Source organism: Stegodyphus dumicola, chromosome 11 (genome assembly GCF_044657685.1).
Source record: "Stegodyphus dumicola isolate Sdum_Otavi_A_Nest chromosome 11, ASM4465768v1".
NCBI classification, from domain to species: domain Eukaryota; kingdom Metazoa; phylum Arthropoda; class Arachnida; order Araneae; family Eresidae; genus Stegodyphus; species Stegodyphus dumicola.
The window spans coordinates 8,322,882-8,337,648 of record NC_140778.1 but is presented as its reverse complement, the minus strand read 5'-3'; the positions used below and the strand labels follow the sequence as shown (position 1 = coordinate 8,337,648).

Below are 14,767 nucleotides of genomic sequence, written 5' to 3'. Positions count from 1 at the left end.
AATTTCTTTAATATCCTGGTCCTCAGATGCAAATTTTGGGAGATTTCTGACTGTTTATCTAGTCGCGTAGATAATAGCAAACTTCGTAGGTAACCTCAATATTGCGTGGGATGTGGTTTGGTATAAACTGCTGTTCTAGGTATACAGACAGTACATGTGCTTTTGCGTTGTTAGTAGTGGCAATGTTGTTGTCAGTATAAATAAGCCTGTTGCAAGTAGCAGTACCTTTAAGGTTTTTAATAAACTTCCATAGCGAATCGTCCTCTGGGTTTAAATTCAGGATCCTTTCTTCCCAAACCTCATTTCTATGCTCAGTAATTTTCTTTTAATGAGACTGTTTAATTGATTTAATTCTCTCTTAACCAGAGGACTCCAAGTCACTTTTCCTTAGCCGGTTTCTATCTTTAATTAAGTCCCTAATGCTCTACCGGCCTCAAGTCCCTACCGACAAATTGCTCCTTATTAACCTGACGAGAAACTGCAAGTGTTATTAACTGCAGTGTTTATGCTGTCTGTCAAAACATCAGTGGCTGAATCTATATCATTTCTGGTCCTTAGACTTCCAATATTTGGGGGGGGTCACCTGCAAGATGTCTTTGAAAAGGTTCCAATCAGTAAGATTAATTTTCTCGCAGCTTCTTTCTTTGGCCATACGAAGTGTAACGAGGACCGGCAAATGATCAGAAATCAGTTCATGCACAACTTCAGTGAACATCGGAATTGAGGTGTTAGTAACTAGCAGGTCGAGGATATCTGCCTGATGAGGATTATCAGTACGATATGTAAATTCTGCAGGCGCTTCCAATTTAATTGGGTAATTGTTCAAAAAGTCATACAGGGTTTATCCGTTTTTATTTGTAGAACGACAACGCCATTCTCTGTGCTTAGCATTGAAATCGCCTGCTAAGATAAACTGGTTCTGTTCAGGACAAATATTCTTAAGAATGTGAATGTCCTCCTTGAATTTCACTTGAGGAGGATTGTAGAAGGCACTAAAATATATGGTACCCAGAAAGGGTATTAAAACTGAAACTGTAACTAACTCATGGGAGTTGTTTCTATCCTCGGCGATTAAGCATGACCGAAGGGAATTTCGAACGTATACCGCAACTACTCTCCCTCTGTGACTCAGCCTGTCACAACGATATACACGAAAATTGTTGATCCTTAGAGATAACTTAAATATAAACAAAAGTTTCAAGAAAATTTGTGATACATCTTTATAGTAACGGCCACCAAAATTTAATTGGAAATCGATTGAGATGTAACATGCATCAAAGTAGAAGAAGAGCACGTGGCAAGATATTAATCTTTATTATAGCAGTCCCCTAAATTTAATTGGTATTCAACTGAGATGTAATATGCAGCAAGGTATAAGAACACACGACAAGATTTCAGGAAGATATTTCAGTTGATTAGTGATTTAGTCTTTGGGGGGGGGGGCTGCTGTAAGACCGAAATACCAAAATTGGTTACTAGATTTATTTTATATTATTTTCTGTATTATTATTATTACGTTTAATTTTACAAATGTAAACATGTTTTTAGAAACAACATTACAGAAAAGTTCCATTTTAATTAATGTGAATGCTGCACTTGATGTATTGATGCACTTTTTTAAGTGTTCCGCATAAAACTGCTTGGTTCTTATTAGACTACTTCATGCGAAAATGCTCAACCTATTTCTTTTTTTACATTGAAAATTTTCATCTTGACTAAAGAGTACATCTACTATGTTAAAAAAAAGAGAAACTCTATAACATTATATGATAACTTTTATTTTGGAATATTTCTCTTTGATAATATTTAATTCCCAAACTCCCATTTTCTTATTCTCATTTTGAATGAGACTTCTGCTTGAACATCCTCCTTCAATGTAATCAACTCTTCTTGCATCATAATATCTAGATCAAATATATTGCAATTCAGAGGTTCCATGAGCCACTGACAAATTTAAATTTTCAATGTCTTGGAATTTTTAAATTTACAAGCGTTTTGTATATAACAATACGTTTTCTGAGAAAGTTTGCATTCTTATACTTTTGGTTGTGTTTTATTTGTTCCTGCATTTATTCTTTTATGCGGTACTTTTGCATAATTAATTTATACATTTTGAAAATGTAATTTTAAACTTCTATTAAGTAATTTTTTATGTATTTTCCCCTTATATTTATTTTGTATGATTTTCTTCCTTACCACATGTGTAGTTTTATATCAATAAACGATTAATTGTACATTTTTTATTCAATGGGGGCTTGATTATTCTTATAAATTGTAGGTGCATATTTGCTATCGACCCTTTTGATCCTCATTGACCTCTGGGGGTTCAATAGCAACGTTCTTAAAAACCAGCTATTCTTAAAAACTATAAATATCTAGTTATGGCTATTAAATGATTCTTAATTTTAATATGTAGCTTCTGCCAACAACGTTTGGCTACTCCTACCTGCATACATTAAGTGTGATGCCAAGTTCAATCTCCATGTTAGTACATTTGTTTGACACACTGCGATTTTACATGGACATTTTTTACATAGAATTTTTAGATGTTTCTAAATAAAAAGATGGCTCTTAATATTAGAACTGCTGATGATAAATAAATATATACTTCAATCAAGAAAGAAAATCTGCCATTTTGATGAATCATTTGCTTTTATTTTAAGTAAATCAAGACCTGTTTACTGAAAAAGGCTTGAGAATCCTCATTCACCAATTTCAAAAGCAGAATGCAATAAGGTTTAAAATTTTTAGCAGGAAGTATATCTTGAGTCTACATAGTCACAAGTTACTTACATATGTAATATATTGCTTGCATCATATGTTTCTAAAAGCTTCTTTTATTATAGAAATGTAGAAAACATTTAATAAATTATACAGCATAATTACCAGCTTTTAAATCTTAAAAAAAGGAAGGTTTTTTTTCATGCTCTGTAGCAACACCATTTCAATGCAATTTGCCTAATTTAAGTTTCATTAACTCAGTAAATTTCATTTATTGCTGGGAAACGTTTTGCTTACTAAAGACAAAAAATTAAAAACAATGAGTTTCAATGATCTACCAGGAGATTGGGAGATGTAATGAAAACCTGAGAGAGATAATAGCTACTATATACAGACACACACACACACACACTCGCCCCCAAAAAAACTGAGTTACGAATTTTTAAAACCATGACAAAGAATTTATAGTTCTGTTAACTACTTTAAACAATATTTTGGCACGTAACGTTTATGAAAGTTGGTTCAAAATTGATGTTAGGGAGAATTTAAGTTTTCTTATTCAGTTTTCACTGATAAAACTTCATTAAAATACATGCTTTGCAGGCTCTTTGTATGGAAATGTATGTCACACTTCTCACCATATTTTGCTTTGAGGATCAATTGATTCAGCTCAACTGGCTTATGCTGTACAGGGTGGTTCAAAACTATATGTCAAAAATGTAAAGGCAAGTAGAGGGTACCTAAATAAGCAGATTTCGTATAGGAAAATGTGTGCAGTAATGCCGCATTGAGCCGGTAGAGATTGCTGATGATTACGGCGTATAAAAGCGCTATCCTAACTGGATTCTGTATTTTCCGTATGGATCTCGAACAGCATGCATCATTACACCAATGCAGAGCTTGCCGACATGCATTTCATGTATAGGGCTGCACAAAGAAATGAATTAACTGCTCAAAGAATGTACAAGGAGCAATTTTAAGGGGATGTCTTACTTAAACCAGCTGTTCACAGACAAATGTGGTTCCAGCATGATGGAGCCCCAGCTCACTTCAGTGGGAATGTCAGGAATCACCTGGACGCTGTCTATGGCCAGCACTGGATAGGATGGGGAGGAATGCGTTCTCCTGATTTAACCTGCTTGAATTTCTTCTTTTCTGGTCATATTAAAGGCTTCGTGTACAGGAGCCCAGTCACATCTGTAGAAGATCTTGTTTCCCACTTGTCTGTTGTTGCTGGACATATGCTCGACATACCTGAAATCTTTTCTAAAATACGCTGATCCATGTGTCGCCAATGAATTTTGTATCTCTGTTGGTAGCCACTCTTTCAAATGCCTATTGTAACTGTTAATAATTTTTTTCTTTCGACTTTACTTGTCTTTTCAGTTTCCGGTGATTCATACTGCTTTACGTGCTAGTGCTTTAATGCGACATTACCACACACGCATTCCTGTATAAAATCTGCTTATTCAGGTCCCCTCTGTCTGCCTGTACATTTTTGACATATAGTTTTGAACCACCCTGTGTATGTACTCAGGAAAAGTTGTAATGTAACACAAGATGATATTCTTGTTCTAAAAAATTACCAAACATCACAGAAATTGTTATATTGCCTATTTTTAAAAAGACGTACTTTACAAACATTGATATATTTATTCTTGTATAGCAGTGATTCTCAGCCTGTGGGGAGCGTCCCCTAGGAGGGCGCGAGCACACTAATGGGGGGAGCGAGCATATCCAAGAGAAAATGTTATTTAAAAAAATATGATTAAGTGACTGAAAGGAAAGAACACACACATACCAAACAAAATACATTTCGACATATTTAATAATTAACTTATTAAATTAAAACAACTTAATTAAAAACAAATTTAATAATTATTAGTGACTTCCTTGGGCCTGTCTTGCAGAGCAAAGTTTTTCGAAGGAAGGTTTAATATTAGAAACAGACACTCTCAGTTCTTTTTCTATATTTAACTGAGATCTATATTTTGTCTTCAAAGAAGCCGCCGCAGAAAATCCAGTTTCACAAAGGTAAGCTGTTGAAAATGGTAGTAGAACGCGAAATGCTCTTGTTTTTAGTGCAGAAAACTCATCATCCACTCCTGTCCAAAATTCAAAGAGTGATTTCTTACTAAATTGTCTTTTGGTTTCACCGCTTGCCGTGAAGTCTATGAAGGTTTCTTCCTCTTCAATTGAGAGTCCTTCGGGAGTATTTTGAAATGGATCCCTCACCCACTTGTAACTTGATATCAGTTTGTCGTCAGCAAGAAAGTACTTTTTAAAATTCTTTGCTAGCATTGCTAAATGATTTTCAATGGTTACAAAAACAACTTTTACATGTTGTTCTTCAGCCTTGTAAGTTTTAATATAATCATTCAAATTTGCAAACATAGTTAAATCTTCTTGCTTTAAATTTCTGCTCCACAATTCACGTTTCCTACAAAAAGCATTAACTTTATCACTCGTATCCAATATATGCGTATTTGCTCCTTGCAGTTGAAGATTCAAGTTATTTAATTTCTCGAATATGTCGACCATGTAGCTCAATTTCATCACAAATAAACTATCACGAAAATTCTCAGCTTCCAGTCTGTTTTCATCTTGTAGGAAAACGGCGATTTCTTCTCTTAATTCATAAACACGTTGAAAAAATTTCCCTCGTGATAACCATCTTGCCTCGCAATAAAATAGTAACGCTGAATGTACTGCACCCATGTCTTTACAAAGTGCGGAAAAGATTCTTGATTTCAGGGGTCTCATTTTTATATAATTTACTACGGTTAGAACCGTAGTTAACATAATATTCAAACCAGGACTCATTTCTTTGGAAGCCAAAGCTTCTCTGTGGATCATGCAATGTGTCCAGACGCACTGTGGCGATTTTTGTTTCACAAGTGCTTGAATACTTTGGAATCTTCCGGACACAGAACGAGCACCATCGGTGCATATTCCGACGCAATTTTTCCATTCTATGTTTTCCTTGTTCATAAAACAATTTAATATAGCAAATAATGCGAGTGCTGTTGCTTTGAGTTCTATTGGTTTGCAGAAAAATAATTCTTCTACTACTGACAAATCATCACAAAATCTAACATAGGCAATGGAATGAGCATCTTTATTACTATCTGTTGCCTCATCGAGTTGTATTGAAAACAATTTGTCACGTAACTTCGGCAAAAACTGACACTCTGCATCTTCAGCTAGATCAGAAATTCGACGGGCAACAGTATCATTTGGAAGAGCTATAGACTGCAATTGTTTTGCAAAATTATCTCCAAACATAATTTCTACAATCTCAATTGCGGCTGGCAAAATAAGCTCTTCACCAATGGTATGAGGCTTTTTACATCTGGCTATTTTATACGAAACTTTGTAAGAGGCAATTAAAGCTTTTTCATTCGCAAAGTTTTTTTAAACAATGATTTTAATTATAATTCGAAGAATTATCTGTGTTTGTTTACGTACTCACTATGAAGCGTTTCCAAATGTCGTTTAAGTTTATTAGGTTCCATGCTGTCTGCCGCCAACATTTTTGAGCAAATGATACACAGGGGCCTTTTTTCTTCATTTACTTAAGTACTAGTGAACCCAAAATTCAAGTATTCTTGAGAATATTTTCTTGATTTTATTTTCGGAACCACGCTCGTCTGTGCACTTGTTGATGCTTGTCTATCGTCTAATGCTCGCTTACGCCCGCTTAAAAATTTATCCATAATTCTGCTGCCTTGAATATTTAATACGGTGAATTGCAATTACACGAAAATATATATAACATTCAGAATAGATTCAATAGGATCGACTCGAATGAGATTGTCTGGAATTGAAATTAGCGTCATAGAACTTTCTCCTTCTCCCTATGAGAAAACATTTGTTCACATCTGCGCACGCTCCTAACGTAACTTTTAACTGATCAGACAAATTCCAGACAAATCGAAACTTCTCGCGAAACCGTGAGAATGCCCGACATGGCGGGACGCAAGAGCAATAAAAAGACATAGGATTCTTGTTTTTTCAATGCTGAGGATAGGTGTTGCAAAAAGTCAATAAATTTCCGTATTCTTGGTAATTTTTAGAGTTTAAAATTAAGGTTGTAGTGTAGGTTTAGCGCCAAAATACTCAAAATACATTATTATTGTATACATTTTACTGTATGCTGTGGGGAGGGGGGCGCGATGAAAATTATGATTGAAAGTTGGGCCGTGAAAACTAAAAGGTTGAGAAACACTGACTTAATATGTTACGTAAATGACTTGCCAGTGGATATATTGAATGGAAAGATAAAAGAAAAGATACAAACTTTATTTGCAGCCCTAAGTATATAAATGTAATCTAGTAATATAACCTAGTACAACCCAGTAATTAAAATGTTCTCGTCAAAAGACTTAAAAGCTAAATGAAAGTAAATATATATATTTTGTTTACTGGTGTAATACACTGCTGATCGAAAGTACACACTAAATGCAAATTCGAAACTTAAAAGTCCTGGAATTTTACTTGTCGAAGCTCAACTGTGATTGCAGAAACTTTTGGGTTCGTGGGAAATGTACAGGAAAAAAAATGAAATAACTGTTAGTAAGATAGGTGATACCTGCCGAAGAATGATGATTTGACAGGAACATAAATAGACGTAAATTCTGATTAATTTTATAAATAGCTGAATATATTTCTTGGTTTCTTGTTATCGTTCACCCCAGATAGGTTGCCGTATTTTGTAAATATACAGATGCGTCACTTGCCTATATGTCTATTCGATATACGATACATTCTGTTATGAGATTTCCGAACTAATTTCTTCATATGTTGAACAAATATCTCCTGTACCAGGTTTCTGTGAATCCCTTATAAATCGCTTAATTACTTCTTATAAGTATATCCAAAGATGAAATATTATGCTGCCTATAACCACTTTTGGATTAATTTATAATGACTTTGTGTGCGAATGGATTTCTGATATAAAAAATATTTCATGATTTGTACCATCGATCTGTTTTTTCCCTGATAGCATGTTAAACATTTTACAACATATATATATCATTATTATTATTATCATTGTTCTGGTATGTGTTTTGGAGTTTGACTGTCTTATGGACCGCCCAGCGTAATTATTGCAAGTAGTAAGTTAATTGCTGTGCTACGGCTACGGCAACTTTACTGTTATATATGTAACTGTACCTATTACTGTTATTAATCATAACTGTAATATAGAATAGTAGACTAGCAATGTAGAAAAAAGGATGTTTGTGTACATCTCGTAATCATCATTGAGCACTTATCCAACATATAAAAACGGTGCATTTACTATGACCGAACTATTGCACAGGGCAACTTTGTTGGCTCCTTGAACTAAAGCCCTGAGGCACGTGACATAGTAGAATTTCAGACTGGGAATCTCATAAGGAAACATTGGAGGCAAGGAGGATAGAGGGAAGGGGGCCACAACCGCGCTGGGCGGAGAAAAGCAAGACGTCTCTCTGCAATGCCGTGCCATATGTCGAATACTAGCTGCGCTAGTATGGCAGAGCGTCATTATTCATACATCACATGATATATTCCCGAGATGAGAGACTGCAAGCACTGCTCGCTCACTTGGGAAAAACCTGTATTATTTTATTTTCTGTATAATATTCGTATTACGTCCATATCGCATTACATTATTCCAACATTGCAGATTCGCAAAACTGAAACTTTACTTACGACCTAAATTTTCTTAGCGCCTTCGCCTTAGGGCATGCGGCGCATACAGGGCATTTCTATAAATATATAAATAGGTAGTTATGTATTAATAAACTGGTATGCACTATTAAAATGTATCAATAAAATACTTATTAAGTACTTTTAATCTGTAACTGAGCACTGAATAACTGAATAAGAGATAAGTCACTCTTAAGAGTTAGGTACTCAAAACGAAACGAGTTGGCGAGGTATCACTTCTTATATCTTTCTACCCATCCCTCATCGTAAACGGACTGTGCATGCTGAAGATCGTCAGCATTCAGGCGACGCAGTATTTAAACAACGGACAAAGCGAATTCCTCACTTTTCCTCCGCAATGCGAGTGATTGAAAGAATTTCATTCTCCAGCATACTAACACGTCATAACTACAGGGGAAGAATATTTCGTAGTTCTTCAAAATTTAACATAATTTCTTGCTACTTAATAGGACATTAGAGGCAAGTTTTCTGTTTCGAGGTTTCCATTGCACAAGGCATTTAATTTAAAACTCTATTAGTACCCCTTACAAGCTCCATATGATAATGTATTATTCTGCAGAACTAAGGATTTTTTTTTTTTTAATCTGAAGCAGCAAACACAAATAACGAAAATTAGCCGGTTAGTGGTTATCATGTCAAAGAAAGGAACCTTCTATCGGTGTCCTTTTTATTCTTCAGTAGTGGCAGAACAAGTGCTTGGAGTAAAGATGAAATAAACAAATTCCCCACGTTAGCAAAAAAAAAAATAATTGAACACGCGCTAATTATTGCGCACGAAATTTTTCCTGGAAGACTCTGTATAAAGTTGCCTTGCAAGCATCAGCGCCGGAATATTCCACCATGGGCTACGTTACGTGTGCATTCCTATCACAGAGGTTATGGTGGAAATATAAATTTGTTATTAATATTAAAATTTAAATTAAGCAAAGCACATACTTTGCCTCAAATCTGGAGCGTTGTTCCAGAAGAAAAGATGCCTTGTCCTTACTACCCTCGATATTCACTGCGCATTATTCACAGCTTTCTCCTCCTTCAAAATGCTGTTTTGTCTGTACATTTTAACAAAAGCGAGGCTAAAACGCCCTGGATAACTAATTAATATCTGATTGTGTTTATATTTTAGTTCACCACAGATGAGTAATATTGATGATAAATGTATAAATTGATCGATAGAGTTCCTTATCAGGTTTCTTTCCCCTAGTTTGTCATAATTTATGTGACTCAACTAGGTACGAAAATTTGATTCGGAATGTAAAAGAAATATATGTATTCTGTAACATTATTTTTTGTAAAGTTTAATTTTTTTTAATTAACAAGATCTGTAACCAATGTTTGCACTTATTTAATGCACGGAGTTCCAAGCAATTTCACTCATCATCCTACAAGCTGCAATAAACACAAAAACACAACTCTGAAAATGAAATATTCTAACAAGGATTGTAAAGCCAAAGGCATATAATTAGTCTCATCTGTATGCTCAGATCATTCAATATGATTTCTCTCACAGCTTATAGATTTTCAGATGAGTTACTCACGCTCGTTTTAATGGTAATCAAAATAATGTAAAACTGCAATTAAAAAGATTAAAATTTCGACAAATTGACTAAATGAAAAATATATTCGCTGGTCGCTTAAAATTGCTTCAACGGTACCTAGTTCCAAATTGCAAGACGGGTATTCCACACACGGATAATCGAGAATTAGTATAACATTCTACAGCAAAATAATGCAAATTCCTGGTTTTTTTCATATAATGCATTCATGCTGTCAGATTTATTATGTCTAATCTTATAATATTATTGTAGAATTACTGCCGGTAGAAATCATTCCTTGAAAATGAAGGCCCCTTGCCACCTTCTTGATGCCTAATTTCAAATGGATAATTCAAACGTGGCCAAAGGAGAAATATTAAAATTTTCAAAAATTCGTGTTTACGGTTTTTTATTACCTAGATTTACCACTGCTAACTAATATTATGATATAATAATATATTAATAATTAGTCAAATGAAATTTATGTGGCTTCGTGTCAACCACTTGGTATTTTTAACGCTGTGTTTGAGCAAAAACAGAATATTGTTTATTTAAGCTATAATAAACATCCTACAGTAACATTTAGTTATTGTACATTGTTTTTTATCAGCATTTACGAGCTGAAGTTTCGTCTTCGTAAACTATCCATATTGGTGTTTTTCATGCTCCTATATTGTTTTTGTATATAATAATGGAAATTACAATTGGGATGATCAGTTCCATAAAACTCTCAGTATTCTGCAATCCTAACCACATGACCAATGGTGCCCCAAACATACAAGAAACAAACAGGTATTTACAAGTAGGAATGATTTTCGAAACGTTTGCTTGAACAAAACTCAAAACAAAATAAAACAAAAGGGTCGAATCAAAATGTTAATGCTTCATAAAAGTGTGCAGGATAATGTTAGATGTAAAGCCAGTTTTCGTTTCCCTGGCAGACGTACTAGGAAGTTTCATAAATGAAAGTTTTCTCTTTTGGTGGGATAGTGGCTGTGACCTATACATCGAGCATTCATTGCTGGACAGTACGTGTATAATTATAGATAGATAGAGATAAGTAATTAATAGAGTATTTGACATATATAAACTCATCATTCAGATCTTCGAAAGTGTTCAAATAGTAAAAACACGATACCGTATGCTTCCACCACTTCACTTATGATGTATACTATGCCCATATGAGGTACTTCTTCCTGTTAGAGTTAACTAAATCTTAGCTATTGAAATATAGCATTTTCAAATTCTTTCCATTTGAATTTAACATGAATAATTTTACTCTGATCTCTCTCTTTCTTTTCTGTTTGTTTCTTACTTCTAGCCATCTATATCCAGTTCTATATCTTCTACTTGTGCCTCTGATATTTAATGTAACGGCATTTTGCTTTAGAGTAAATAGATTTAAAATAATTAAAAATTACATTCCTATTTTCAAAATACTTTTATTAATATTTCAAGGTAAACATTTTGATATTCGTCAAATGAAACTCGAACCTAAAATTTAATTTTTATTAAATCTTTAATCTATTTCCAGCACTATGCATAAAAATGCCCATTCTTGTTAAAATAACGAAACTGATTTCAGATTTACTAGTAACGAATCAAATTGCAAATTGCTTAGATGACATTTTTCAGCTCTCAGAATACATTCCATTTAACTATGCAGTAAATCGAATGATTGTTTGCAGTTAACAATATGTAAAAAGCTGTTTGGGCCAGGTCGAGAAACATGTGGTTTACATCTGGAGGAAACGAATGTTTGACAATGTCTATATACTATATATAAACTAATAATTAGAAACTTCCGCGTAATGCCCTTATGAAATAATTCACTGTATATTAGAAAAGTACGAGAAACAGACGCATATTTTTTCGAATGAAAAAAATCGAAAAATTATCTGCTTACTAAAATCACAAATCTCAGGCGAACAACATATAAGGCCTTGTAAGGCCTTATGTGTTGTTCCTTATAAGTTATGTGAATTTCCTTATAAGGCCTATTAAATTATACACACTTTTTGCTGCTGATCATTTAAATTTATTTCTTCGAATTGCTCTTTCAAACTTGAATACCCGATTCCTAAAAGAAAGTTGCTGATTTTGAAATTACGTATACTGCACAATTTTGGTCGTGCGTTTATGAATTTTTTCTAATTTTATTTCTTTATTAGCGGAAGTACCCGATGTCAATTAAGTTAGATTGAAAGCAGTGTATCTAACAACAGAGAGAACGATACCGTTGTAATCCTTCTCTAACGATGTAAAAAATACGATTCATAGTTATACATTTTTCAGTCTGGTGCGATATGCAACCCCACATAAAACATTTCGATAGAAAAATATAATTCTCTCTCATTGTATCGGAAGCAATGTCACTCAGCTTTTAGTGATTTTCGTCTTTCTAATCAAATGGCCATAACAGCTCAAGTTCCACCCAATATTTCATCTATATTCAACTTTAGTCGATTTAATGTCGCAAAATATTTATCATAATTGATCAGAAATCAATAACGCAAACAAACAAACACACAAACAGACATTCTTCTTTATATATATAGGTTATGTAAAATTTACAAATTTTTTTATTAACAAAATGTACGATTTGCAAGCGAGCAGTAGCAACACTTTTCGAAATAAAACAATTCTATCTCTAACACCCGAGACTGTTACCTCTAGGAAAAATGAGTGCGAAAATTAGAACTTTCAGAATTTTTAATTAGTATTTTCGTTCATGAAAGTGGTTAAGATGAGAATAGTCGAAATGGCTTCCCTCGAATTTTCGGAATCGGGAATAACGTATTTAATGTTTGGGAAAGCTATTTTTATTTCATCTTTTATCTATTTTCGTATTTTAACAAACTCTAGGATTTGAAAGAGAGCAATGGTAACAACTTTCGAAATAAAGCAGATTTTCGTCTCCAGCGTGCGAGACTGTGTCCACTCGGAAAATGAGAAAGAAAATTATCGTTTATGCGAGTTTTTAATTTATAGCTCTGATTTTAGCTACTTTATTTTTTTTTTTTTTTTTTTTTTTTTTTTTTTTTTTTTTTTCAGAAAAGTGACGTCGACCTAATTGTAGAAAGTTTGGTGGTGATAGCTATAGTAGTGACCGAGTTATGAGAGGACAAACACACAAACTTTCTTTTTTATATACTATATAGATAACAAGTATGAAACTTTCCCAAATGTAAGTATACGAACCGCGAGACTGTATTAAAATTTGGATTTACTTATTTGTCAAAAAAGAATTTTTTTAAAAATTTGACATCGCCAAAACATGAATATTTTCGTGATTTAAAAACATTTCGATAACTGGAAGTATATTACTACAAGCAACGATTGCAAACATAAAGGTCGTGTAGGGACTTTTAAGCCGGATAAAGGATGTTGGTGTACATATACGTGAGCATATACATATACGGTTGGTACAGCTAACCTGCAATATAAAGAGAGAAGCAAGCCTACTCTTTAGAAAATTTCAATATTCTTCGGCTAATCGTTTTTGAGTTATGCGAGATACATACACACATATATTATATCTACATACATACAGAGAACACGAAAAAATCCCTTTTGAATGCATTATAAAATATACTATGAAAAGGAAGAAGTCTTTATTATGTCCGTATGAGATGTCGCACAAAAATCATCCAAATGGATTCAGATATGGACAAAATGGATATTTCCACTGAAATGTGATACTTGAAAATTTTCGTAATTATAATACTTCCTTTTTATTGTAAAATGCAGTAATAAAATATTACCTAAATGGGAAATCTTAAAAAGATGAGAATTAGTACCAGAATTCCACAGCTATACTTTTAAGAAGTGGTCGTAAAAAAAAGTGGTTCGCTGAGATCTTCGTTCTAAAAGTTCAAGCAATAACTAAAACATTTTCGAATAAATTGTGTGTGAAAACTGTATGTCCCATCGTTCAAAAGTAGTGGACTGTAAATTCACTTGATGTTCCCTCAGTGTAGAACCCAAGAAACCTCAGAGTCATAATGTTGACCGAAACTACTTTATTGGCTTTCAAACATTAAGTTGGCTGAGGAACGGCGAAGAACACTTTGAAATCTCCGACTTCAGTAGCGGCTCACCAAGTAAACTCAGGAGAACCTCTGCTTAGTTGAAACTCACCGCAACTTAAAAGCTCTAAACCCGAGCTTTACGATCCTAACAAATTTGTGTCTGCGCCTCTCCTCGGTACAAAGAGAGAAATACAATTTGCGTAACATAGAACTAAAATATTTAATCCTTTGCGGCGCACTGTACGTTAAAGTCGGAATTTCAGCAAGAAACGTTGTATTCAGTCTATTTAGTCCTAAATAAGTATACAGGTAAAATGTTGTAAAAATTGCACTTACCGTTTTAATTCTGTGGGTGTTCCATGAGGTGGAACACTGCGCCGCCAGAGCTTTTAAAAGTGCGACTAAGCGAGCATTGCAGTGAAGCACGAAAATGAGTAGAAGCGTTTGCATAAGAATGAAAAAACTCTGTATTAGGGCTGTATACATGGTTTCCTGGATATACACAATATTCTTGAATATATACGGATAAATGAGATACATATCTATATACACAAGTCCTATATACAAAAATGTTTATAAATTTTCCTATTTCTTAGCTTCGTGAAATTATTCAAAGCAAGTCACACCTTTTTGATGGAAGCACAAACCAACTAAGATTAAAATAATTAACTACGATTAATATTAACAAAAAAGAAAAATAAGCTTATAATATATAGATACACGAAAAATATCTACACAATTATTGAAAATAAACGGGAATGAGACTAA

At 33.8% G+C, this 14,767-nt stretch overlaps 1 protein-coding gene across 1 annotated transcript in view; it reads right to left on the bottom strand.

Annotated features, from left to right (window-relative positions):
- Window positions 1–4,602: 4,602 nt before the first annotated feature.
- LOC118179447 (zinc finger BED domain-containing protein 5-like) overlaps window positions 4,603–14,767 on the bottom strand; it is a 52,077-nt gene continuing 41,912 nt past the window's right edge. Inside the window, exon 2 of the mRNA XM_085826520.1 lies at window positions 4,603–6,077. Coding sequence (XP_085682646.1) covers window positions 4,603–6,077 — 1,475 coding nt within the window. The remainder of the gene's footprint in view (window positions 6,078–14,767) is intronic.